The 26,101-nt window shown below is 53.7% G+C and overlaps 1 protein-coding gene across 1 annotated transcript; it reads left to right on the forward strand.

Moving 5' to 3' along the window:
• The first annotated feature begins 5,540 nt into the window (after positions 1-5,540).
• LOC141728215 (epiplakin-like) lies at positions 5,541-18,000 on the forward strand. Its single transcript, XM_074535454.1, has 7 exons — positions 5,541-5,643; positions 7,869-7,954; positions 8,010-8,078; positions 8,302-8,370; positions 8,426-8,507; positions 15,026-17,672; positions 17,733-18,000. Exons 1-7 carry the CDS (start codon positions 5,541-5,543, stop codon positions 17,998-18,000), a joined length of 3,324 nt encoding a protein of 1,107 aa, XP_074391555.1.
• The last annotated feature ends 8,101 nt before the right edge of the window (positions 18,001-26,101 follow it).

Raw genomic sequence — 26,101 nt, forward strand, 5'->3', positions numbered from 1 at the left:
GGGACACGGTTTGGGACAGTCTCAATGGTTTGGGACAAGGGCAGGGCCAGCACGGTGTCCCCACAGCTGCTGCACTGACTCGTGGTTCCTGGGAAAAAGGGATGGGCCAGGCTTTTCCTGGTGCTCAGGGCACCTGGCCTGTGGCAGGGTCCTGGAGGGACAGAATCTGGGGGGCTGGGGTGGTGCCAGGGCTGCAGGGATGGTGTCAAGGTCACTGTGGCTGCTGCACTGGGACATGGTTTGGGACACTCTCAGGGCAGGGCCAGCATGGTGTTCCCATGGCTGCTGCACCATCCCTGCAGCTCTGGCACCACCCAAATGACCCTGGCACCATCCCTGCAGCTCTGGCACCACCTCAGTGACCCTGGCACCATCTCTCCAGCTCTGGTGGCACCACAGTGACCCTGGCACTACCCCAGTGACCCTGGCACCATCCCTGCAGCTGTGGCACCACCTCAGTGACCCTGGCACCATCTCTGCAGCTCTGCCACCACCTCAGTGACCCTGGCACTACCCCTGCAGCCCTGGCACCATCCCAGTGTCCCTGGCACCATCTCTGCAGGCCTGGTGCCACCACAGTGGCCCTGGCACCATCCCTGCAGCTCTGGCACCACCACAGTGACCCTGGCACCATCCCTGCAGCCCTAGCACCACCACAGTGACCCTGGCACCATCTCTGCAGCTCTGGTACCACCACAGTGACCCTGGCACCATCCCTGCAGCCCTGGCACCATCCTAGTGTCCCCGGCACTATCCCTGCAGCCCTGGCGCCACCCCAGCCCCCCCAGATTCTTTCCCTCCCGGGCCCTGCCACAGACCAGGTGCCCTGAGCACCAGGAAAAGCCCGGCCCATCCCTTTTTCCCAGGAACCGCGAGTCAGGCACAGGATACCTGATAACAGCTTTCCCACAGAGATCAGGGTTGTGCAATCTCTCCCAGCCGCAATAAAGAGCATTTTTGTCCGTACACTTGTCTGCCCGTGCCCGTCCCCTGGGCGCGGGGATGGGCCGGCTCCAAGTGGCTCTTCAAAGGGAACTTTGTTATTTTTGTTATTCTTTCCTGCGCGAGGCGCCGGTGCGGGCAGGAGGGGAGAGGCGGAGCAGGGCCGGCGGCCGCCGGTACCTGCCGGGCAGGTGACATCAGTGCCTCGGTACCTGCAGAGCAGGGGACAGAAATGCCACCGGTACCTGCCGGGCAGGTGACATCAGTGCCTCGGTACCTGCAGAGCAGGGGACAGAAATGCCACCGGTACCTGCCTGGAAGGTGACAGAAACACTGCAGGTACCTGCGAGCAGGGGACAGCAGTGCCCCGGTACCTGCCGAGCAGGTGACAGAAATGCCACCGGTACCTGCCCAGCAGGTGACATCAGTGCCTCGGTACCTGCCGAGCAGGGGACAGGAACACTGCAGGTACCTGCCTGGCAGGTGACAGAAACACTGCAGGTACCTGCGAGCAGGGTACAGCAGTGCCCTGGTGCCTGCCGAGCAGGGGACAGAAATGCCACCGGTACCTGCCCGGCAGGTGACAGAAACACCGCCGGTACCTGCCCTGCAGGTGACACAAACACCACTGGTACCTGCCCTGTAGGTGACAGAAACACCGGTACCTGCCCAGCAGGTGACAGAAACACTGCAGGTACCTGCCGAGCAAGTGACAGATATACTGCAGGTATCTACAAGCAGGGGACAGCAGTGCCCCGGTACCTGCCGGGCAGGTGACACAAACACCACCGGTACCTGCCCAGAAGGGGACAGAACCATCGGTACCTGCCCAGCAGGTGACAGCAGTGCCCTGGTTCTCGGGAGTTTAGCTGTTAATTGCTGTCCCGAAATTTGTGAAAAGTCTCTTTTTCGAGTGAAAAGTCTCTGTTTCAGGTGAAAAGTCTCTGTTTAGGCCCACACGTTCACAGAACGAGTCAGAGTTCTTCAGCTCTCAGTCTCAGAGTTGTTTATTGTGTCTTATCTATAAAATTTTTCTCCTGTCCAGCTGAGGTCCACTCAACAAGACAGACAGAGGCACTCTGCCTGAACTCGGAGCGGTGTTATCTCTTTATACCACAAACTACGTATACAATGTTTACAATTGCTTTCCAATACCTATCACCTATGTTAGACAGTGAATTTCTATTCTAAACCAATCCCAAAGTGCCAACATCGCAGCAGAAGATGGAGGTAGAGAAGAAGAAGAAAGGCTGGACATGCCCAAATCCCTCCATCTTATCCCCAAACCCCCATTCTAAAAACACCAAAATCTACTTATTCACCTAGTGATAATTTTATAATTACACTATTTAAACTTCTTTCAGGTCTTCATACAAAGCTGGCAATTTGCTCCACGGGTCATGATCAAACCCACAGGTGCTCTGGGCTGTATGCCAGGGTCTCCGAGCCCCCCGGGAGGGGTCCCAGCAACTCTGGACACCCAGAGGGACGCACTGAGTTCCAACACCTGGTACCTGCCAAGCAGGTGACGCAAACACCGCCGGTACCTGCCCAGCAGGGGACAGCAGTGCCCTGGTACCTGCCAGGCAGGGGACAGCAGTGACACCGGTACCTGCCAGGCAGGTGACAGCAGTGCCCTGATACCTGCCCGGTAGGTGACAGCAGTGACACCGGTACCTGCCAGGAAGGTGACAGCAGTGCCGCCCGGGGTCCAGCCCTGTCGAGGGTCAAACCCCGCCTAAGATAAAACCCTGTCACCCTGCCCAGGGTCTCACCCTGCCGAGGGACCATTCGCCTCGGGTCCAGATCCCCATTATCTACTTTTCTTTCTTTATTTCTTTATTTCTTTATTTCTTGCTTGCTTGCTTGCTTACTTTCTTGCTTTCCTTCTTGCTTTCCTTCTTGCTTTCTCGCTTTCTTTCTCTCTTTCTTTCTCTCTTTCTTTCTTTCTCTCTTTCTTTCTCTCTCTCTTTCTTTCTTTCTCTCTTTCTTTCTCTTTCTTTCTTTCTTTCTTTCTTTCTTTCTTTCTTTCTTTCTTTCTTTCTTTCTTTCTTTCTTTCTTTCTTTCTTTCTTTCTTTCTTTCTTTCTTTCTTTCTTTCTTTCTTTCTTTCTTTCTTTCTTTCTTTCTCTTTCTTCCTTCCTTCCTTCCTTCCTTCCTTCCTTCCTTCCTTCCTTCCTTCCTTCCTTCCTTCCTTCCTTCCTTCCTTCCTTTCCTTTCCTTTCCTTTCCTTTCCTTTCCTTTCCTTTCCTTTCCTTTCCTTTCCTTTTCCTTTTCCTTTTCCTTTTCCTTTTCCTTTTCCTTTTCCTTTTCCTTTTCCTTTTCCTTTTCCTTTTCCTTTTCCTTTTCCTTTTCCTTTTCCTTTTCCTTTTCCTTTTCCTTTTCCTTTTCCTTTTCCTTTTCCTTTTCCTTTTCCTTTTCCTTTCCTCTCTTTCTCTCTTTCTTTCTCTCTTTCTTTCTCTCTTTCTTGCTTTCTTTTTTTCTCTCTCTCCTTCTCTCTTCTCCTTATATATTTTCTTAAGAAATATAGACTTTTATATTTTTATAGACAATAACAAAGACAGTCACATCCTCCCTGTGCACTTAAATTTAATTTTATTTTAAGGAACTAAAACAATCACATTGTTTTAAAACCACCCTGTTCATATACCCTGGGGTCATTCACTGTCGTTTCACTCGGGCACACTCCGAGTGTGGATTAACCAGAGCTCTGCCATGCTCTGCCTGTGCTCAGGTATTTCCAGGGGCAGGGGCTGCCATCCCCAGGGCAGGCAGGGCTCTGTGCATCCTCCTCCTCATTAAAACTCCTCAGCAGACGCAGGGGCTCAGGGACCTGCGCTCCAGTGATGCCTTGTGAAGGCTGGCCTAGAACAGAAACCAGTGAAGCCCCAAAACAAATAGCCTTTAAGAAATAACGAATTAAAACACGGAATGAGAAGTATTTGAAAAAGCATAGCATTTAGGAAACATATAGAGCAATAGATCAGCTAAAGCATGGAACATAATGACAAGAAAGAGAGATAGGGATAGGAGAATTGATGGGCTAAGCATGTTCAGAGCCAACAATGTCAAACTGACCCTAAGAGCCTTGCCAAGCCATGGGGACCAAGCCAAGTACACCGGGAATTGGCCATATTAGGATAGGAGTTCAAAAGTTTAAGGAGGAAGACTCATCAGGTGACCCCTGCCCACGATGAAGGCAACTGGAACGACCACCAAGATGATCCTCAAAAGAGATGTCTCCGCCCACGCTCCGCCTACACCACGCCTCTTATGAATATGCATGCAAAAACATGATTATGCATGTGATATGATGTAACTCTATATTCAAAACTGTATAAAAGGCTTGCTTTTGTTACGAGATACTCAGAAATCCCTTTTGTGATTTCTCCAATGCGTCGCAATAAAATACCTCCTGTCTATGTTGACTTAAACTGAGTCTCTTAGGCAGTTATTCTCGCCTTTTGGGGCAAAATTCGGCATCACCAGACACAGCTGAAGAATAAAGCTGGGACTTTTAAGGGGCCACAATGGATCCACCTTGGGCAGCACAACCCAAAATGGCCACAAAAATGGACAACAGCTCATGGGGGTCTCACATTTTATAAGTTCTGCGCCATTAGCATATTGGAGCTATTTGTCCAATTACAGCTTTAGCACATGCAGTCCCATCCATCTTGTTTTTCTCTCTCCAGCCCATGTTGTTTGTGCTCTTGGGGTGTCACAGACATCTTTGCATTAAAATCCTTTCTTAGGATTTTTTCCTGCTGAAGCTGAGAAGTTTCAGCACCAAAGTGTAAACAATGGTTATCTGGTGCTGTGGAATGCAACAGGTGGATCCGTGATTGGTCTCCTGTGGATGTTTGGATTTACTGACCACTCACAGCAGAGCTGGCTCTTGCTCTCTGCCGAGAGACAGATCTTTGTTATTCATTGCTTTTCTATTCTATTCTTAGCTTAGCTAGCCTTCTGAGAACTTTTCCTTTCTATTCTTTTTAGTATAGTTATAATGTAGAATATATATCATAAAATAATAAATCAAGCCTTCTGAACATGAGGTCAACATTCTTGTCTCTCTCTCACCCTGAAAACCCTTGTGACCACTGTCACACTTGGGGCTGAGATTTGGATCCAAAATGGCCACAAAAATGGACAACAGCTCGTGGGTTCTCACACTTTCATAAGTTTTGGTCCATTTGCATATTGGAGCTAATTGTCCAATTACAGCTTTAGCCCATGAAGTCCCATCCTTCTTGTTTTTCTCTCTTCAGCCCACGGTGTTTGTGCTCTTGGACCTGAAATTTGGGTCATTTGTCCTTGGTCCCCAGCTAGAGCAGGAATTGTTTTTCTCCCTACTCTGTGCAGAGAGCTCACCGTACCCTAATATGGAGCCCAGACCCACACACTAAAGCAGCACAGAATGTGAAAAATAGAAAAGCCAAAACCTGAGGTGTCCTCAGGGAGCTGGGAGCGGTGTCAGCACCTGAGCTCCACCCCTGGAGGTTTCCCAAATCAATCACTGCAGGAAAACCCTCCCCAAACGCCCCAGCGCTGAACCATCCCTGGGAAAGGAATCTCCCAGCCTCTGATGTGGCTCCAATGGGCTCCAGCCACGACTCCCACACCTTCCGGCAGGTGAGGCCGCAGGGCTGGCTGTACCTGGGCCCAGGTGTGTCTGTGCCAGACTCCCAAGCAGCTGCAGGTGAGCCAGGGAGCCCAGGGGGCATCCCAGGAGAGAAAAATGTGAATTTTGTTATTGGCTTTTGGCAAATATTCAAATGAATGTTATATGTGTTGTGTTAGAAAGTGATGCTGTGTTAATTTTCTTAAGTACTGTGTTGAATACGGTTTTGGGTTATGACATAATGTTAAAATTGAAACTATGCTATGTAACATAATTTTTTTAAGAGAGGACTCGCACCAGAGAGCAGCCACAGCACACCTGAAGCTTTCAGAGAAAAAGAATTTATTGCTCCATCATCAGAACAAACGAACTTCTTCCTACCTCACTCAGCCCTGAAGAGCTGTCAGGATTCAGAGGAAGAAGCTGACACTGCCCAGACAGAATCCTGTGTTTGAATGGAATTTATGCATCATGTGTGAGGTGTATGAATATGCAACAGGCTGCTGCTTTTAAGGGTTAATCCTCTGCTAACGTGGGTCTTTTTTCAGGCTTATTTTGCCCAGAATGAGGTACCCAGACTGTCCCTAACTCTTTGTTTTTATTTTCTCATATTGTCCTAAATACTAATTGTCCAAATTATTATTACTTTAATTATATTATCATTTTTAAAACCATTTTGTTACTATTAAACTTTTGAAATTCTAAAAACAAGTGATTGGCATTTTTCAAACCAGGGCTCTGTGCCCCTCTCTGTGCCCTCTACCAGAAATATCCCAATATCCCCAAATATATTCCCAATATCCCAGTATAATCCAAAAGTGTGAAATAGATTATAGAGAGCAGTGTAGGTTCATCACTTGGTGAGAAATTGAGGTTTTAGGATTTTTAGTGTGTTGTGGATGGAAGCAAGAGGGAGGGCACAGGGTGTTGTCTTGGGTTTGTTCTTCATGCTTCTTCTTCCTTCTCCATGGGTTTGGGTGGCATTTTGTAATTGGGCAGAAAAGTCCGCATTGTGGGCTCTTTGGGATCAGTTATTGGGTTAAATAATTTACGTGTCAGTTCTTAATTGGATAGTTTAGTCTTAAAAGACCTTGGAACAAGAGATTGTTGGCCATTCTGTGCCTTCTAATGAAAAGCTGCTGAACTCACAGTAGTGAGACTGTTTTACTGATAATAAATAATAAATATCAGAGTCAGAACATGAACTACTGTCTCAAGTGCCTTCAACCCTGACCCAGAGAAACCCACAACTGGGACCCCCAAAACTGGGACCCCCACAACTGGCGCCCCGTGTGAGGAACCTCAGGAGTCCAAGCCCCATCCAATCTGGCCTCGGTCACTTCCAGGGATGGGGCAGCCACAGGTGGTTCCGGCAATTTCTGCCAGGGCCTGCCCACCCTCACAGGGAAGGATTTTTTCCCAATATCTCCTGTAAATAAATCCCCTTTTCCAGTTATAAACTGCCCCATCCCTTGTCCTGTCGCTCTCTGCCCATGACGAGAAAAATGCACTTAGTGAAGTTCCAGTTGTGCTGAAATTACTGCTACAAAAGATTTAAGAAACCTCCTTGTTTTCTGACCAAGAGGTGCTGTTTTTTAACAAAAAAATAAAGCTATATCCCTTCCATTTATATTTCTTCTTTTAATTGTAAAAATATGTGGTGGAAATAATTTTTTTCCTAGCTCAGAGTAAAAACGGTTGGCAAATATTTCACCTAGCACTCAGTTGTATCAAGTTTTATATATGAAGATGTAACAATTTGGATTTTATTTAGCAGAAAAACCCAAATAAGTTCTTTCATGAAAATGCTTCATCTTCTTCTGAATGAAGCATTTAAATTTTTTCTCAGAAACACACTCATTCTTAAAATTTTCCTGAAGATCTAATAATTTAAATTTTATTTATCAGAAAATCCCAAATAAGTTCTTTCATGAAAATGCTTCATCTTCTTCAGAGTGAAACATTTAAAATTTTGCCCAGGAACACGCTCATTCTTAGCATTTTCCTAAAGATCTAACAATTTAAATTTCATTTAGCGGCAAAACCCAAAGAAGGAAAATGCTTCAGCTCCTTCGGAGTGAAACATTTAAAATTTTGCTCAGAAACATTTTTCTGAGGAAATTTCCTGAGCTGCGAGCAGGGACGAGCTCCAGAGTGGGGAGCGAAGTCACAAGAGCAGGTCCTGGAGCCATCACCCCATGGGGACAGGGTACCTGGGCCAGGTGTGCTCCCCGCATTGTCCTAGAGCCACCTATTCCCGGGACAGGGTACCTGGGCCAGGTGTGCTCCCCGCATTGTCCTAGAGCCACCTCCCTCCCAGGACAGCACAGGGTACCTGGGCCAGGTGCGCTCCCCGCAGGGTCCTGGAGCCATCACTCCCCCAGCACAGGTACCTGGGCCAGGTGTGCTCCCTGCCGGGTCCTGCAGTTACCTTCCCCCCCCAGGACAGCACAGGGTACCTGGGCCAGGTGCGCTCCCCGCATTGTCCTAGAGCCACCTATTCCCAGAACAGGGTACCTGGGCCAGGTGCATCCTGGAGCCATCACTCCCCCAGGACAGCACAGGGTACCTGAGCCAGGTGTGCTCCCCGCAGGGTCCCAGAGCCACCACCCCCAGCAAGGTACCTGGGCCAGGTGTGCTCCCCGCATTGTCCTAGAGCCACCTATTCCCAGCACAGGGTACCTGGGCCAGGTGCGCTCCCTGCAGGGTCCTGCAGTTACCTTCCCCCCCCCCCAGGACAGCACAGGGTACCTGGGCCAGGTGTGCTCCCCGCAGGGTCCTGGAGCCATCACTCCCCCAGCACAGGTACCTGGGTCAGGTGTGCTCCCTGCCGGGTCCTGCGGTTACCTTCCCCCCCCAGGACAGCACAGGGTACCTGGGCCAGGTGCGCTCCCCGCATTGTCCTAGAGCCACCTATTCCCAGAACAGGGTACCTGGGCCAGGTGTGTCCTGGAGCCAATTCCCCTCAGGACAGCACAGGGTACCTGGGCCAGGTGCGCTCCCCGCAGGGTCCCGGAGCCACCACCCCTAGCACAGGTACCTGGGCCAGGTGCGCTCCCCGCAGCCGAGCCCCCTCCCGGTGAGTCAGAGGGAGAAGCTCTCCGGAGCCGCTCAGCCGGTCTGGGGAGCGCCCACGCCAGCAGGAATGCGCTCGGGAGCAGGACAGACGGACAGGCAGGGCCGGGGCACGGAGCCCCTCCTGCCATCGGAGCAGGACAGACGGACAAGCAGGGCCGGGGCACGGAGCCCCTCCTGCCACCGGGGCAGGACAGACGGACAGGCAGGGCCGGGGCACGGAGCCCCTCCTGTCCCCGGGGCAGGACAGACGGACAGGCAGGGCCGGGGCACGGAGCCCCTCCTGCCACCGGGGCAGGACAGACGGACAGGCAGGGCCAGGGCACGGAGCCCCTCCTGTCCCCGGGGCAGGCACTGAGCCACCCAGGACACGGGCACACCTGGGTGAGGGCAGCTTTCCGTGCGTCACCTGTGTCCCCCGGGACAGGCACCGAGCCACGCGGGACACACGGGACACGGGCACACCTGGGTGAGGGCAGCTTTCCGTGTGTCACCTGTGTCCCCACGCACGGGGAGCCACTCATGACTCACACAAGCATTGTCCTGTGTGTCCAGGCTCACGGGACAGTCACAGGAGAGTCACCTGCATGGAGAGTCACAGCAGGGACCTGCACGAGGTCACACAGTGACACACAGGGTCACATGGTCACACATAAGGTCACACTGTCACAGCAGGGACCTGCACAGGGTCACACCACAGCCACAGTCACACACAGGGTCACACAGGACCCTATTGCAGGTGCGTGGAATCACACAGGAGCCCACAGGGGCAGTCACACACACAGGGTCAGACAGACACACACAGAGTCACACACACAGAGTCACACACAGGGTCTCTCACACACACACACAGAGTCACACACAGGGTCACACACACACACACACACACACAGAGTCACGCACAGGGTCTCACACACACACACACACACACACACGCACGCACACACAGTCACACACAGTCACACAGGACCCTGTTCCAGGTACAAGGAGTCAAAGGAGCTCACTGGGGCAGTCACACGTAGCGAGGCACAGACACCTGTGCAGGTTGACAGGATTTCTGTTTTATGTTTACAGCTAATGATAGGAGAGAAGGTGATCCGCCAAAGCACAATGTTACTCCCCGTTATTTTGCCTGCAGAAATTCAAGTTTTTGGTGTAATTACTCCAACAGCTGGGATGTGCTTTCTGAGGCTGACCACGACAATTGCCAAAGGGACATTGGTTCATTTGTGGAGACAGGGCTTCCAGGGCATCCCACCACACCCTGAAGGTGGCCCGTGTGGCATTAGAACGCTCACTGCGACAGCACCTGCAGCTAAAGCAGGCATTGAGAGGAGCTGGGGGAGATCCATGGCCGGTCCAGGTCAGTTTTCCAGCTCTGCTGCCGTGTGCCAGGCCAGGGCAGGGCCACCCAGCACAGGGCAGGGCTCCCTGCCGTCCCCAGGGGCAGGGAAGGGCAGGATTTAAATCGGGCACCTGCGCCTCCGCTCACCTGGCTGGGAGCCGGTGGGAGGAGGAGGAGGAGGAGGAGGATCAGGATCAGGATCAGGATCAGGATCATCATCATCGGAGCCTGCCGGCGATCCAGCCTCTCTGGATTCACGGCCAGGAGGTAGGACACAGGACAGAGCCCACCTGGGGTCACCGAGGCCACCACAGGGGACCTGCACGGGGAGCGGGGACCTCGCCCCCATCCCCAACTCCGGGAAGAGCTGCTGAAACTGCCGGGATCGGTGAGCGGGAGATCTCCCGGCAGAACTTGGTCCTTTTTGGGAAGGGACAAAGTGACCGAGTGTCACCAGGGCTGGTGGAAGCTGCTGCTCTGTGTGACGCGTTTTGTGTCCCCGGTGCTTCAGCAGAGCTGGGGTGCGGGAGGGAAACAGAGGGAGCTGCGGGACCGACCCGGGGCTGCGGGATCGCTGGAGCAGTGGGAATCGTTGGGATCCGGGGCTGGAGCAATGGGAATCGCTGGATCCAGGGCTGGAGCAGTGGGGTTTGGAGAGGAGGCAGAGGGCAGGAGCTGGGCTGTACTGGGGGGCACTGGTGTGATTTCTGTCCCCAGTGCTGTACTGGGGGCACTGGTGTGATTTCTGTTCCCAGGATGGGCTGTACTGGGAGCACTGGTGTGATTTCTGTTCCCAGGGTGGGTGCATGACTGGGGGCACTGGTGTGATTTCCCTCCCCAAGATGGGCTGTACTGGGAGCACTGGTGTGATTTCTGTCCCCGTGTCAGTGCTGTACTGGGAGCACTGGTGTGATTTCTGTCCCCAGTGCTGTACTGGGGGCACTGGTGTGATTTCCCTCCTCAGTGGTGTACTGGGGGCACTGGTGTGATTTTCCTCCCAGTGTCAGTGCTGTACTGGGGGTACTGGTGTGATTTCTGTCCCCGGGGCAGTTATAGGCTAGGGACCTCCTTGTTTTGGGGCCACCCCGGCTGGCCCCGGCTATAAAACCGCTCCCACCGGAGCCTCCTGGCCGAGCCAGCCCCGGGAGCTGCGTGATCGGCCCAGCCCCGGCCCCGGCGGCGGATTAGAGAGCTGCTAATGAGAGCTGCTAATGACAGGCTGCGGTTGGGAAACGGGCTGGCGGTGCAGGGTGTTCACACGACAGCCGTGTCCTACAGAGGTGTCACTGGATCCAGGGGGAATCGATGGATTCAGGGCTGGAGAAGTGGGAATCGATGGAGCAGTGGGAATCACTGGGATCCAGGGCTGGAGCAGTGGGGCTGGAGCAGTGGGAATCACTGGATCCAGGGACTGGAGCAGTGGGAAACGCTGGATCCAGAGCTGGAGCAGTGGGAATCACTGGGATCCAGGGCTGGAGCAGTGGGGCTGGAGCAGCGGGAATCACTGGATCCAGGTCTGGAGCAGTGGGAATCACTGGATCCAGGACTGGAGCAGTGGGAAACACTGGATCCAGAGCTGGAGCAGTGGCAATCACTGGATCCAGGGCTGGAGCAGGGGGGCCGGAGCAGTGGGAATCACTGGATCCAGGGACTGGAGCAGTGGGAAACGCTGGATCCAGAGCTGGAGCAGTGGGAATCACTGGGATCCAGGGCTGGAGCAGTGGGGCTGGAGCAGCGGGAATCACTGGATCCAGGGCTGGAGCAGTGGCAATCACTGGATCCAGGGCTGGAGCAGGGGGGCCGGAGCAGTGGGAATCACTGGATCACTGACACCACGCTCCAGTGGGCAGTGCCAGCCCGGCAGGCAGCACAGCCAGCCCATCACCTCCCCTGCACCCTCGGAGCTGGGCAGGGATGGACAGGAGTGGGACAGAGCCACGGGGAGGGTCCCTGGATGTTGCAGTGTGATGTAATAGCCTGTCTCAGTACCCCAGTTCTTTCCCCAGGTGTGCCAATACCCTCTCCCTTCCTCTCCCTTGCCCCTTCTGAGTGCTGTCCGTCAATCTTGGCATTCCAGCAAGGGCGTCGTGTGATTGGCAGAGTTCAAAAGATGCCTCTCAGCCCTGGGGACATTGGGCCATCCAGGTGTCCTTTGTCCCCTGAGACTTCTCCCTCCTTACCTGGTTGGTAAATCGGTTCCTCTGCTTCAGGCGGGTCACTGTTTTCCACTGAGGCTTCCATGTCATCCATTGGAGCACTGAGGGCTTCCAAATGGTAGACTTCAGGAGGGGGAGATGAGCTTGAAATTAACTTGAGAACCATGCGTTTGATTAGCCCGAAAACAATGCTAACAACGACAATAACAACAACTAGAATAAACAATACTAAAATCACCGTTTTCAGAACAGATCTCAACCAGCCCGAGTCCCCAGCCTTTGAACAGTCCTCTCAGCCAGCTGTCAGTTTCTCTCTTGATGTCATTCACCATGGTTTTCATCTTGTCTGTGGAGAGACAGATGTGATCTTGTCCAAGGGCTTTGGCCAAGGTAGTCCATAGGTTGCTTTGGGCTGAGGGACGATCCAGGAGATCGCCGGTGGAATGATGGTGAGTAGGATGACCCGGACAGCAGGGCTGGGCTGGGGCTGTGGGTGAATCTCAGCCCCACCGCGGTGCCTCCGCCCCAGCATCAATCCAGGATTCAATGGATCAAAGCAGTGACTCAGAGACATCCCCAGTGCTCAGTAAACAGCCAGGCACTGGAGCTGCGACCCTGATAACGTGTCATTAGTGTCACTCAGAGGAGTTTACGGGCCATGGGTGTTCCCCAGGAGATCCTCTGGGTTTCGATTCTGCTGCTTTTACGAGGCTGTGGCCTCATCGCTGCTGCACCGTGCTGGAGATGCTGGGAGTGTGTTTACAGGGGACCAGGTGACAACGTGAGACATCCTGGGAGTGGGTGGCATCCCTGCCTGTGGCAGGGGCTGGGACCAGATGGGTTTTAAGGCCTCTTCCCACCCAGATTATCCTGGGATTCCATGATGCATCTGTGATTGCTACATTAAATAACACAGAGCCTGGTTTTGTAGGACAGGAGGGTGTTTGGGGTCTGTGATGGTGTTCATAGGGGTTCTTGGATGAGGGAAGAGATGAGGATATGACTCCATGTTTCAGAAGGCTTGATTTATTATTTCATTATATATATTATATTAAAACTATACTAAAATAATAGAAGAAAGGACTTCTTCAGAAGGCTAGCTAAGAAGGAATAGCAAAAAATTATAACAAAGGTTTGTGGCTTGGCTCTCTGTCTGAGCCAGCTGGGCTGTGATTGGTCATTAACTAGAAACATCTAACATGGGCCAATCAAAGATTTACCTGTTGCATTCCACATCAGCAGATAATCAATGTTTACATCTTTTTCCGGAGGCCTCCTAGCTTCTCAGGAGGAAGACACCCTAAAGAAAGTACTTTCCATAAAAGATGTCTGTGTCAGGGGTCTCTGCCTGCACAGTGGCCTTAGAAAAAGCAGACACCCAGAGAATTCAAAGAGAGGACCCAGAGCCAGGGGAAAGCTCTCCCTCAGCTCCTGCTGCTGCCCCCAGGTCTGAACAGCTGCTCATCCATCCCCAAGACCATTCCCGTGCCCTGTGGAGTGCCAGGGTGCTGTGGGATCACATAGCCCCCAGGAGCACCCACACACACACCCGGGCTGTGCCCTGTGTCCCACCATTCCTAGGAGAGAGGCCAGGCTGGGTTAAATAAAGCAGGTATTTATTAAAGGGCCTTCAAAGGACACACCTTGGGCAGTGCCAGAGCCCAGCCATGGTTACACCCCAGATGGATGATGGGTCATGACTTTTCACTCTTTTATAAGTTTGGGTTCGTTTGCATATCGGGGCTAATTGTCCAATTACAGCTCCAATTACAGGTTATGCAGCCACATCCTCCCAGCTTGCTCTCCTCAATTCGCTTTTGTTTGCACTTTTTGGGCCTGAGGCTGTGAGGGTGTCCTTGGTTGTGCGGCTGGAAAAGGATTTGTCTGTGTGACTGAGCTGTGAGGAGCGTGGTCACAGGGGTTTTCTGTTGAAGGAAGAGACGAGGATTTGACTCTATGTTTCAGAACCGATATCCAAAACCTCTCTGACAGTTTAGAGTTAGAAAGTGTGTGTTTATTGTGGGATAGCTCCCAAATATACATCGCAATTTACAGGTGATTACAGAGCCCTTTTATCTGTACAAGTATTAATTTACAGGTGATTAAAGAGTCCTTTTATCTATACAAGGACTGAATACCCAAAATACAAATACACATTCATGACTTTGGTACATCCCATTCCCAATATGGATATTGATCAATGGATTTTGATATCCAAAAACTCTCTGAAAGTTTAGAGTTAGAAAGTGTTTGTTTATTGTGGGATAGCTCCCAAATACACACATCTCAATTTACAGGTGATTACAGAGCCCTTTTATCTGTACAAGTATTGAATACCCAAAACACAAATACATATTCATGACTTTAATACATCCCATTCTCCACTTCATATGGTAATTAGTTCAAAAGCAATTAAGCATGCGCAGTGTATTACTTGAAATGGGTCGGTGGTCCCTGTCATGGGGAGGGGTCCTAAAATGAGGAAGTAAATGAAGTCTTCCTCGTTCCGACCTTTCTGCCTTTTCAATGCAAACATGACAAATGGACCCATTGGTAGAACTCCCATTCTCCATCTTCAATTGGTTTCAGAATAGAGGAGGCTGCAATTGTCTTATATTCCTAAAAACAATTGTCTTCTGTTCCAAAAAACAATTGTCTTATGTCCCTAAAAGCTATTAATCAATTTCTATATTCTTCATTATAAACCCAGCTAACCACGCATTGTGTTGACAAGCAATAATTATTAGCTAACTACTGACTCTTAACTTCACCAAGGCCTACCCATTTATTTTAATTAACTCCAATAAAGCTTATCTCTAACTAAAATCTTAGCTCCTCTAAAATCTATAAATTCCTTAAAGTTTATGTCTCACTCGCTCCCCAGACACGCCCAGCACGCCACAGGAGCAGGATTCTGTCCCAGAGACGATGAGGAAGATGAGCGGATGCTCCATAAACAACGAGCAGAGCAGCCCAGGTGAGCACAAGGAGATGGACGGGGACGGCGGCAGCAGCTTCATCGCCGGAGTCTTCCTCCAGGCCAAGGGGAAGAGGCTGAGCATCCACGAGGCCATGGTGAGGGGCATGCTGAGCCCGGGCACGGCGCTGGTGCTGCTGGAGGCGCAGGCGGCCTCGGGGCTGCTCACGGACCCGGCCAGCGCCGCGCGGCTCTCGGTGACGGAGGCGCTGGCTCGGGGGCTCATTGGCCACGACTTCTACGAGAAGCTGCTGTCGGCCGAGGGAGCCGTGACCGGGTACACGGAGCCCTACACGGGCCGCAGGATCTCCCTGTTCCAGGCCATGCAGAAGGGGCTGATCGTCAGGGACCACGGCATCCGCCTGCTGCAGGCCCAGATCGCCACCGGCGGCATCGTCGACCCCGTGCGCGGCCACCGTGTCCCCGTGGAGGTGGCCTACAAGCATGGCTACTTCGATGAAGAGATGAACCAGATCCTTTCCGACCCCGAGAATCAAACGAGGACTTGCTTCGACCCCAACACCCACGAGAACCTGACCTACCTGCAGCTGCTGCGCCGCTGCGTGCCCGACCCGGACACAGGGCTGCTGATGCTGCAGCTGATGGACAAGGGCTCCGTGCTCTACCAGCTGAGCGAGGATGCCCGCAGAGCCCTGCAGGCCGCGCGCACCACACTGGCTGTGGGGCTCTTCCAGGGCCAGAGCGTCACCGTCTGGGAGCTCCTCTTCTCCCGCTACGTCCCCGAGCACCAGAGAGAGAAGCTGCTCAGGAGATACAAGGCGGGGGCAATGAGCATTGCACAGATGATCGAGGTCCTCACCGCCACCATCACGGCAGCAGAAAGGGACAGCGGGGCTCTGGGCTCACCCACAGCCAAGCCCAACAACGAGGCGAGGGCGTCACCCCCAGCTCAGGACACGCAGGCCCAGGAGCAGCAGCTCAGGAAGTCCCTCAAGTCCATGACGGTCCGTGTTACTGCTGGGGAGTTCCGGGGGCAAAACGTGTCTGTGCTGGACCTGCTCTTCTCCAGATACGTGCCTCAGGACAAGCGTCAGGAGCTGCTGGAGCTGTACAGGGCAGGGATACTGAGCACGGAGCAGGTGGGCGCCGTGGTCACCACCATGGTGAACCGGACAGAGGCCGCGAACGCCTCGCGGGTGGTGAACACCAGGGGCACACACAGGGCAGTGCCAGCGGCTGGGGAGGGTGGAAAGGATTGTTCAGAACACCTGGATGAGGCCCTGAGGTGCACCACCATCAGTGTGCCGGCTGGGGAGCTGCAGGGACAGCAGGTGTCCCTGTGGGACCTGATCTTCTCTGATTACATCCCCGAGGAGAAGAGGGAGGAGCTGCTGGACCTGTACCATGAGAAGTTATTAACTCTGGAGCAGATGACAACTGTTGTCAGCACTCTGATTAGGAAAAGAGAATCTGCAGGCAGGAAATTGCACATTACAGTCAAGAGTTCCAGCAAGGACCCCATGACAGCAGCAGGAGAGGAGGATGATGACAAACCTCCCAAAGAGGAAGCCTGGAAAACAACCCTAAAAACCACAATGGTCCACGTGGAGGCTCCAGAGTTCCAGGGCAGGCAGGTGTCCCTGTGGGACCTGCTGCACTCCCGCTACATCCCCGAGGAGAACAGGAGGGAGGTGCTGGAGCTCTACGAGGCCGGAGAGCTGAGCCTGGAGCAGGTGAGGACTGTTGTCACCACCATTGTCACCAAGACAGCAGCAGCAGAGACAGCAGAGTCTGTGAGTGGTCCCAGGGCAGAGGCGGTGGCCACAGAGGCTGAACCCACGGCCCTGGATGGGGATGGGGCCTGGGAGGAGACCCTGAAGGCCACCAGAGCCGAGGTGTCAGTGGGGGAGTTCCAGGGCAGGCAGGTGTCCTTGTGGGACCTGCTCTTCTCTGACCACATCCCTGAGGAGAAGCGGCAGGAGCTGCTGGAGCTGTACCGCGGGGGGACGCTGCCCTTGGAGCAGTTAATGCTTGTTGTCACCACTCTCATCAAGAAAAATGAATCCGCAAGCAGGAAATTCCAAATTTCAGTCAAGAGTTCCGGCAAGGACCCCGTGACAGCAGCAGGAGAGGAGGGTGACCACCATCCCAAAGAGGAACCCTGGAAAACAACCCTGAAAACCACAATGGTCCACGTGGAGGCTCCAGAGTTCCAGGGCCACGAGGTCTCGCTGTGGGACCTGCTGCACTCCCGCTACATCCCCGAGGAGAACAGGAGGGAGGTGCTGGAGCTCTACGAGGCCGGAGAGCTGAGCCTGGAGCAGGTGAGGACCGTTGTCACCACCATTGTCACCAGGACAGCAGCAGCAGAGAGAGCAGAGAGAGCAAAGTCTGTGAGTGGTCCCAGGGCAGAGGCGGTGGCCACAGAGGCTGAACCCACGGCCCTGGATGGGGATGGGGCCTGGGAGGAGACCCTGAAGGCCACCAGAGCCGAGGTGTCAGTGGGGGAGTTCCAGGGCAGGCAGGTGTCCCTGTGGGACCTGCTCTTCTCTGACCACATCCCCGAGGAGAAGCGTCAGGAGCTGCTGGAGCTGTACCGTGGGGGGACCCTCCCCATCCAGGAGCTGCTCAGCACCACCAGCAGCCTGGCCAGCCAGAGCCTGGAGCAGCACCTCAGGGCCCTCCCTGCACACACCATGGACCTGCTGCGCTCCGAGGGCTCCTACATCACCTGTGACCCGGCCCAGGAGCGCCGGGTGTCCGTGTGGGAGCTGCTCTCCTCCAAGCAGGTGTCCGAATACAAGCGGGAGGCGTGTCTGGACACCTACCCCTCGGGAGGGCTGACGGTGAACAGGATCACCATCACCACCACCATCACCACCGGGCCCCGGCTGGAGCAGAGCCGCCCCCGGCACCACTGACCGAGATCCCGGCACAGCAGGGTCCGAGGCACCCGTGGGACTTTGCCCCTCATGTCCCTCCGTGTGTCCCACCACTGACTATGATCCCGCCACAGCAGGGTCCTGGACACCCGTGGGACTTTGCTCCTTGTGTCCCTCCATGTGTCCCACCACTGACCAAGATTCCAGCACAGCAGGGTCCTGGGCACCCATGGGACTTTGTTCCTTGTGTCCCTCCATGTGTCCCACCACTGACCCAGCCCCAGTGCAGCAGGGTCCTGAGATCCACTGGGACTTTGCTCCTCATGTCCCTCTGTGTGTCCCACCATTGACCTGGCCCCAGCACAGGAGCATCCTGGGATCCGGTGGGACTTTGTTCCTTGGGTCCCTCTGTGTGTCCCACCACTGACCCAGCCCCGGCACAGCAGGGTCCTGGGTACTCGTGGGGCTTTGCTCCTCGGATCCCTCCATGTGTCCCTGTGGTGACAAACCCATGTGTGGGGCGGGGTGGGGCTCGGATAAACCCCTGCTGTCTCACCTGGCTGTGTTGATGTAGGATGTGCTGATGTGGGGCTGGGATAAACTCCTGTTGTCCCACCCCTGGATGTGCTGATGTGGGATGTGCTGATATAGAGCTCGGATAAACTCCTGCTGTCTCATCTCTGGCTGTGCTGAGATTTCTTTTGCCCGGCAGAGCTTTCCCAGAGGGGATTGGGGGGTGTCCGGGAGCCTTGGGACTGTGACCCCCGTGTCACTGCCCTGAGGGTGGCACTGCAGCCCCCATGTCACTGCCCTGAGGGTGGCACTGCAGCCACTGTGTCACTGCCCCGAGGGTGGCACAGATGGAGACACTGCAGCCTCCATGTCACTGCCCTGAGGGTGGCACTGTGGTCCCCGTGTCACTGCCCTGAGGGTGGCACTGCAGCCTCCGTGTCACTGCCCTGAGGGTGGCACTGTGGTCCCCGTGTCACTGCCCCGAGGGTGGCACTGCAGCCACTGTGTCACTGCCCCGATGGTGGCACTGCAGCCACTGTGTCACTGCTCTGAGGGTGGCACAGATGGAGACACTGCAGTCCCTGTTTCACTGCCCTGAGGGTGGCACTGCGGTCCTCATGTCACCGCTCCGAGAGTGGCACAGATGGTGGCACTGCAGCCCCCGTGTCACTGCCCTGAGGGTGGCACAGATGGCGACACGGCAGCCACTGTGTCGCTGTTCCAAGGGTGACACTGTGGCTCTCGTGTCACTGCCCTGAGGGTGACATTGTGGCCCCCGTGTGACCGCTCTGAGGGTGGCACTGCAGGCCTCGTGTCACCGCTCCTGGCACGGACAGGGCGCTGCGGGCTCCAGGACACGCCGGGGGCTGCGGGATGGGGACAGGGGGCTCAAAACCAGGGCGGGGAGGGATCTGCAGGGACCCGGTGCCACTGCGGCCTGCCCGGGGCTGGCAAGGTTCCGGAGACTCGGTGCCACCTGAGGGAGGCTGGCAGAGCTCCTGATGGCTCCGGGGACTCGGTGCCACTCCTGCCCGGGGCTGGCACAGCTCCGGATGGCTCTGCAGGGACTCGGTGTCACCCCAGCCCGAGGCTGGCACAGCTCCGGGTGGCTCTGCAGGGACCCGGTGCCACCCCAGCCCGAGGCTGGCACAGCTCCGGGTGGCTCCGGATGGCTCCGGATGGCTCCGGGGACTCGGGCTGCGCTCCCACAGGAAGCGCTGCATTTCCAAAAAAAAGCGGCTGAAAGAAAACAGGAGGTTTTGAGAGCCGGGAGCTGAAAGCAAACAGGAGGTTTTGAGAGCCGGGAGCTGAAGGAAATCAGGAGGTTGTGCGAGCCGGGAGCGGAATACATTTGCATAGTTACGAGCTCGTTGCATAACGGGAGGGATGGAGCGGCCCCGAACGCTCCCGGGGCACGGGGAGGTCGGACAGGGACCCCATCCCATGGGAATGCGGCACTGACGGGACCCCATCCCATGGGAATGCGGCACTGACCCCATCCCTGCAGGAATGTGGCACTGAAGGGACCCCATCCCTGTGGATATGCGGCACCGACCCCATCCCTGCGGGAATGTGGCACCAGAAAACGCCTTGGCTCCGTGGTACAGGAGTGGGGTGACAGAGAAAGCTCCAGGACGGGACCTGAGCTGCTGGAAAAGGAACAGGAAAGCTGCAAATCCCAAACCGTGCCCACGGGCATGGTGGGACAGCAGAGGGAGTGCCCACAGCGGCTCTGCCTGCGGAATGACCACAGAATCACGGAGCCATGGAAGGGTTTGGTGGGAAGGGACATTAAAATTCCTCCTGTCCCACCACTGGGGACACCTTCCTCTATCCCAAGGTGATCCAAGCCCCAATGTCCAGCCTGGCCTTGGACACTGCCAGGGATCCAGGGGCAGCCACAGCTGCTCTGGGCAACCTGCCCACCTTCACAAGGAACAGTTCCATCTGATACCTGATGTAATTCCACTCTTTCAGCCCAAAACTGTCCCACCGTGTCCCCTGTCACCACATGCTCCTGTAGAAAGTCCCCCTCCAGGCACCCACGGGGGCCACACAGCTCTGCAGTGAGTGTGGGACGTGGTGCCAGCCTGGTCCACGACCCCCCTGGAGCCCCCAGCCCACCCCAACACAGCCAAGGGGCCATCAGGGCTCTCCTGGGGCCATCAGGGCACTCCTGGGGCTGGCAAGGCACTCCCAGGCCAGCCCTGCCCTCCATTTCCAGCAGCCCCCAACGTTCCCAGCCCGTTTTCTCACGCGCCAACCCCTCCATCAGCCCGAGCAGAGCCACTCCTGGTCCCTGATAAGGCTACCCTGGGCTCTTTTATCTCCCTGCACATCTGTCCTGAGCAGCTGCTCCTCCCTCAGGTCTGCCTCTGCCCCTGCTGCACGGCTGGGGCACACAGAACCCTGGCTGGCATGGCTGGGGCACACAGAGCCCTGCCTGGCACCCTCTGCCCCTCTGGAAATGCCTCCAGGGGCAGGAGAGCAGCCAGGTGTTGGGGAAGATGAAGCAGAAAAGCCTTATAAACATGATTGTCTGGCAAAAGATTTTGAGAATATGGAAACTATAAGCGAGATTGAAATGAAAGCAAGCTCTGAGATACCTCAGTTACTGAACAAGTGGAAAACAATGGTGGGCCCAGCTGAAGGTAATCCCCTTTTGATGGAACAACACCCTCTGCTTGTAAGCAGGTGCAAGGGTCCAGCAGACCATGCCAGCTTGGCAGAAGGGGTTGAAAGAGGAGGTTTTGGGGTTTAAAATGTAGCACAGTATGGTAATGTTGTGATTCTTATAGGTTGTATGGAAATGCTATAGGATTTGTACCTTATACTAGATTGGTTAGTGAGAATCAGAATATTCAACACAGAAGAAGATTTATGGTATTGTAACGGGAACTTCACTCTCTTAGCTCTTGTCTCTTAGCTCTTGACTTTTGCTCTCTGACCCTTTTATGCTCTTACCCTCTCATCCTCTCTCCCCCTCTCTTCTCTCAGGCCTGCTCCGAGCTGTGGCTGGCAGCTCCCAGTAGGGCCCTGCACTTAGGCCCTCTGCAATAAACCACAAGTTCCAAGACCAGAAGAAGATTTATTCTATTGTAACGGGAACCTCGCCCTCTGATCCTCTGTTTTATTCTCCCATTCTCTCTTTACCACCCTCTTGCCTTCTCTTTATCTCTCTCTCCCTCTTTGGGGCCTGCTCCAGGCTGTGTCTGGCAGCTCCCAGCAGGGTCCTGCACCCAGGCCCTTTGCAATAAACCCCAAATCCCAGCAGGCCCTGCACCCAGGCCTCTGCAATAAACCCCAAATCCCAGCAGGGCCCTGCACCCAGGCCCTTTGCAATAAACCCCAAATCCCAGCAGGGCCCTGCACCCAGGCCCTTTGCAATAAAACCCAAATCCCAGCAGGGCCCTGCACCCAGGCCCTCTGCAATAAACCCCAAATCTCAGCAGGCCCCTGCACCCAGGCCCTTTGCAATAAACCCCAAATCCCAGCAGGCCCCTGCACCCAGGCCCTTTGCAATAAACCCCAAATCCCAGCAGGCCCCTACACCCAGGCCTTTGCAATAAACCCCAAATCCCAGCAGGCCCCTGCACCCAGGCCCTCTACAATAAACCCCAAATCCCAGCAGGGCCCTGCACCCAGGCCCTCTGCAATAAACCCCAAATCCCATCAGGGCCCTGCACCCAGGCCCTTTGCAATAAACCCCAAATCCCAGCAGGGCCCTGCACCCAGGCCCTTTGCAATAAACCCCAAGTTCCTGACCTGGCTGCAGAGGTCTTTCATCTCCATCTGTCTTGACCATCCTACCCCCCGTGAATCCTACAGCCAGGACCCCATTCCCCTGATCCCACATCCCCCTGGGGCTGCTAAGCCCACCCAGCCTGTCCCTCCTGGTCACCCCCATGCCACGGACTCCGTACTCAGCTGTTTGTCCAGGGGCTGTGTGTGCAAACCCAGGGCACACAGGGAATATTTCTGTGTCTGTTTTGGGGCGTCCTGACCCCCAGGGCAGCACTCACTTTTGTTGGGAAGGGTGAAAGTTTGACAGGAAAGTCTCACAGATATGTATGCTTAGCAGAAAGATTTTTAACTGTTGAGTCTGATGAAGGAATAGAGATGGAAGCAAGTTTTGATATAGAAAAGAATTGCTGAGCCAGTCTTACTGGCTAACCAAGGAGGCAAAGGGTGTGTTAGTTAGAAAGGGTTTTTATGCCTTAGAGCAAAGGATAAACCCACCTCAAACAAGAAGATGTTTTCACCAGGCAGAAAGAGCACAGGCAAACAAGTCAGCAAAGTTGCAAGTAGAAAAAAGGTCTCAGAATTTTCCGCTGCAAGAAAACTGAAAAACAACTTCCACCTTAAACTATAATGTACTAACTTTTAGTGACTGGAGAACAGTAACATGAATATGGTAATTACAGTAATTATGATAGACTGTAGATAAAAATTAAGGTATAGGTTGGTTCTACTGTACTAAAATGCTCAGCAAAGAAAAGTATATAATGAATTGTAACCAAAAGAAAAATATATAATGCATTGTAACCAAAACCAAAGTGTCTCCAGGCCTGCATGAAGCTGGAGCTGACAGCTGTGGGCACAGCTGTTGCCCACAACACTGGGCTGCTGTGACACCTTGGATGGAATAAACTGCATTTTGTATACAATAAACTGCATTTTGTAGGCAATAAACTGCAATTTGCATGCAATAAACTGCATTTTGGAGAGCTGCCTGGAGTACTGCATCTCTCATTTCGACTCTTACAGACTTTCACCCTCATTCCTGGAGAAAGTTTCCTGGACCTCAAGATAGAGTGGAATCCACAAAAGTGTGAAATAGATTATAGAGAGCAGTGTAGGTGTATCACTTGGTGAGAAATTGAGGTTTTGGGATTTTTAGTGTGTTGTGGATGGAAGCAAGAGGGAGGGCACAGGGTGCTGTACTGGGTTTCTTCTTCATGCTGCTTCTTCCTCCTTCTCCATGGGTTTGGGTGGCATTTTGTAATTGGGCAGAATAGTCCCCGTTGTGGGCTCTGTGGCATCAGTTATTGGGTTAAAAGGGAAAATAATCCAGGTGTCAGTTCTTAATTGGATAGTTTAGTCTTAAAAGCCCTTGGAATAAGAGATTGTTGGCCATTCTGTGCCTTCTAATGAAAAGCTGCATAACTCACAGCAGTGAGACTGTTTTACTGATGATAAATAATAAACACCTGAGTGTGGACATGAATTACTGGCTCAGGTGCCTTCAGTCCAGCCCCAGAGAAAACACAGCTGGTACTGGCACAGCTGAGGGCATGACTGTGCATTTGGGCTGCCCCTGATGGTGCCGTGACTTCCTGCAGCCTCAATGTCACCCGGGCCAGCCCTCGGCTCTGCTGCTATTTATTGACAGAGCTGTTTATAAAATATTCCATTTGTTTGGCTCTGAGAGCCCATGTGTTCCCTTGGAGCTCCCCTTCCAGCCAGGGGAACAGAAATTTCCTTTTTGGCTTTGCTGCTGCTGGGATCTGGTTGTCCCAAACTGTCCTGGTTTGTCCCAAATTGTCCTGGTTTGTCCCAGCAGCACAAAGAGAGGGCTCAGCATTGGAGCCCTGGGATCTCCAGCACCTTTCCCCAGCCCCAGAGGTCACACCTGTCCCCAGCTCTGTCTGCTGCACCTCTCTCCATGAAAGGTTTGACCTGGAACAAAGATAAAAAGGAACAAACCAGGCCAGGTTATGAGGAACCTTTGTCCGGTTTTCCACTGAGCTGGTTCCACGTCTTCATTTTAATCAGAGCTCAGGAAGGTGTTAAAGGTTGTTGGGACAGGAATTGCTGGGATGTGAGAGCCCAGAGTTCTCCCTGTGTGACAGCCAGGAGAGGCTCCTGCAGCCCGGAGTCCTCAGGCTGGGGGTCCCAGTGTCCTTCCTGCTCATCCTCCATGGGTGGGAGAGGTTCTGACAAAAGGGTGGCAGGGATTGTCCCCTCCTCAGCTCCCCAGAGCTGCCCGTCCCATCCCATCCCATTATCCCATCATCCCGTCCCGTCCCATCCCATCCCATCCCATTATCCCATCATCCCGTCCCATCCCATCCCATTCCATTGTCCCATCCCATCCCATCCCATCCCTCAGAGCTCTGTGGAGCACAGGGAATGCTCCCAGGGAATGCTCTCAGGGAATGTTCCCGGTGAAGGATCCCAGCAGCTGCAGAGGGCCGGCAGTGGCAGCAGGGGCTGACACAAACCAGGTGTCCTTTGTGTGTGACAGCCACAGGCAACCGGCACAGTCCGACAGCTGTGCACAAAATGCAGGCATTCTGTTCCAAATTCCAACCGCTGTGCACAAAATCCAGCCAGCTGCACCCAAAACCCAGCTAGTCTATTCCAAAATCCAGCCATTCTGCCCCAAATTCCAACCAGCTGTTCCACAGTGCAACCAGCTGTGCCCAAAATCCAGCCAGTCTGCCCCAAGATCCAGACACTCTGTTCCAAATTCCAACCAGCTGTGCCCAAAATCCAGCCAGTCTGCTCCAAAATCCAGCCAGCCTGCCCCAAAATCCAGCCAGTTGTCCTGTTCTGGTGATGGTCCCCAGGTGTCCCTCAGCCTGTGGTGATGGTCCCCTGCTGTCCCTCAGTGGTGACCTGTCCCATGTTCTGTCCGTGCCCTGTCCATGCTCTGTCTGTGTCCCTGGGGCAATTTTGGCCACCCTATTTCAGCCACCTCCAGCCTGTGAAAAACACCAATCACTCGTTTTTAAAATTTTAGAAGTTTAATAGTAATATAGTGTTAATAAAAATAGCAATATAATTAGAGTAATTATAAGTTGGACAATTTGGATTAGGACAATATGAGACAATAAAAACAAAGAGTTACAGACAGTCCAGGTACTTCTTTCTGGGCAAAATAAGCCCCTAAAAGGACCCACGTTAACAGAGGATTAACCCTCAAAAGCAGCAGCCTGTTGCATATTCATACAGCTCATCCATGGTGCATAAATTCCATTCAAACACAGGATTCTGTCTGGGCAGTGTCAGCTTCTTCCTCTGAATCCTGGCGGCGTCTCCAGGGCTGAGTGAGGCAGGAAGAAGTTCATTTCTTCTGATAATGGAGCAATAAATTCTTTTTCTCTGGAAGATTTAGGTGCCCTGTGGCTGCTAACTCAGTGCGAGCCCTGTCTTAAAAAAATGTATCTGACATAGCATAGTTTCTATTTTAACGTTTTTTAATACATTTTTTTAAATAACTTACAATTATATTTAACACACTACTTAAAAGAATTAACACAGCACAACTTTCTAACACAGCACATATAACATTTATTTTAATATTTGCGAAAAGCCAATGATAAAATCCGCGTTTTCCGCAGTCCGCTGTCCCCATCCCCCGGCTCCCAGCCGCACCCCCGGCACACCTGGCTGCGGTCCCGCGGCTCGCAGCGCTCCGGGAGGAGCTGCGGACGCGTTTCCTGCCCAGGGCAGGGCTGGACGGACAGACGGACCGCTCGGAGCGCTGCAGCCCCTGCCCGGACCGGGGGATGAACTCAGCGGCGCCGGGAAAGTGCTCTGCCCCTCTGCCGGGATGGCTCTCTGAAAAATGCATGTTAAATGATTGGGTTTTTTTGCAAATATTCAAATTATTATTGTATGT

Source organism: Zonotrichia albicollis, chromosome 1 (assembly GCF_047830755.1).
Source record: "Zonotrichia albicollis isolate bZonAlb1 chromosome 1, bZonAlb1.hap1, whole genome shotgun sequence".
Taxonomy (NCBI): domain Eukaryota; kingdom Metazoa; phylum Chordata; class Aves; order Passeriformes; family Passerellidae; genus Zonotrichia; species Zonotrichia albicollis.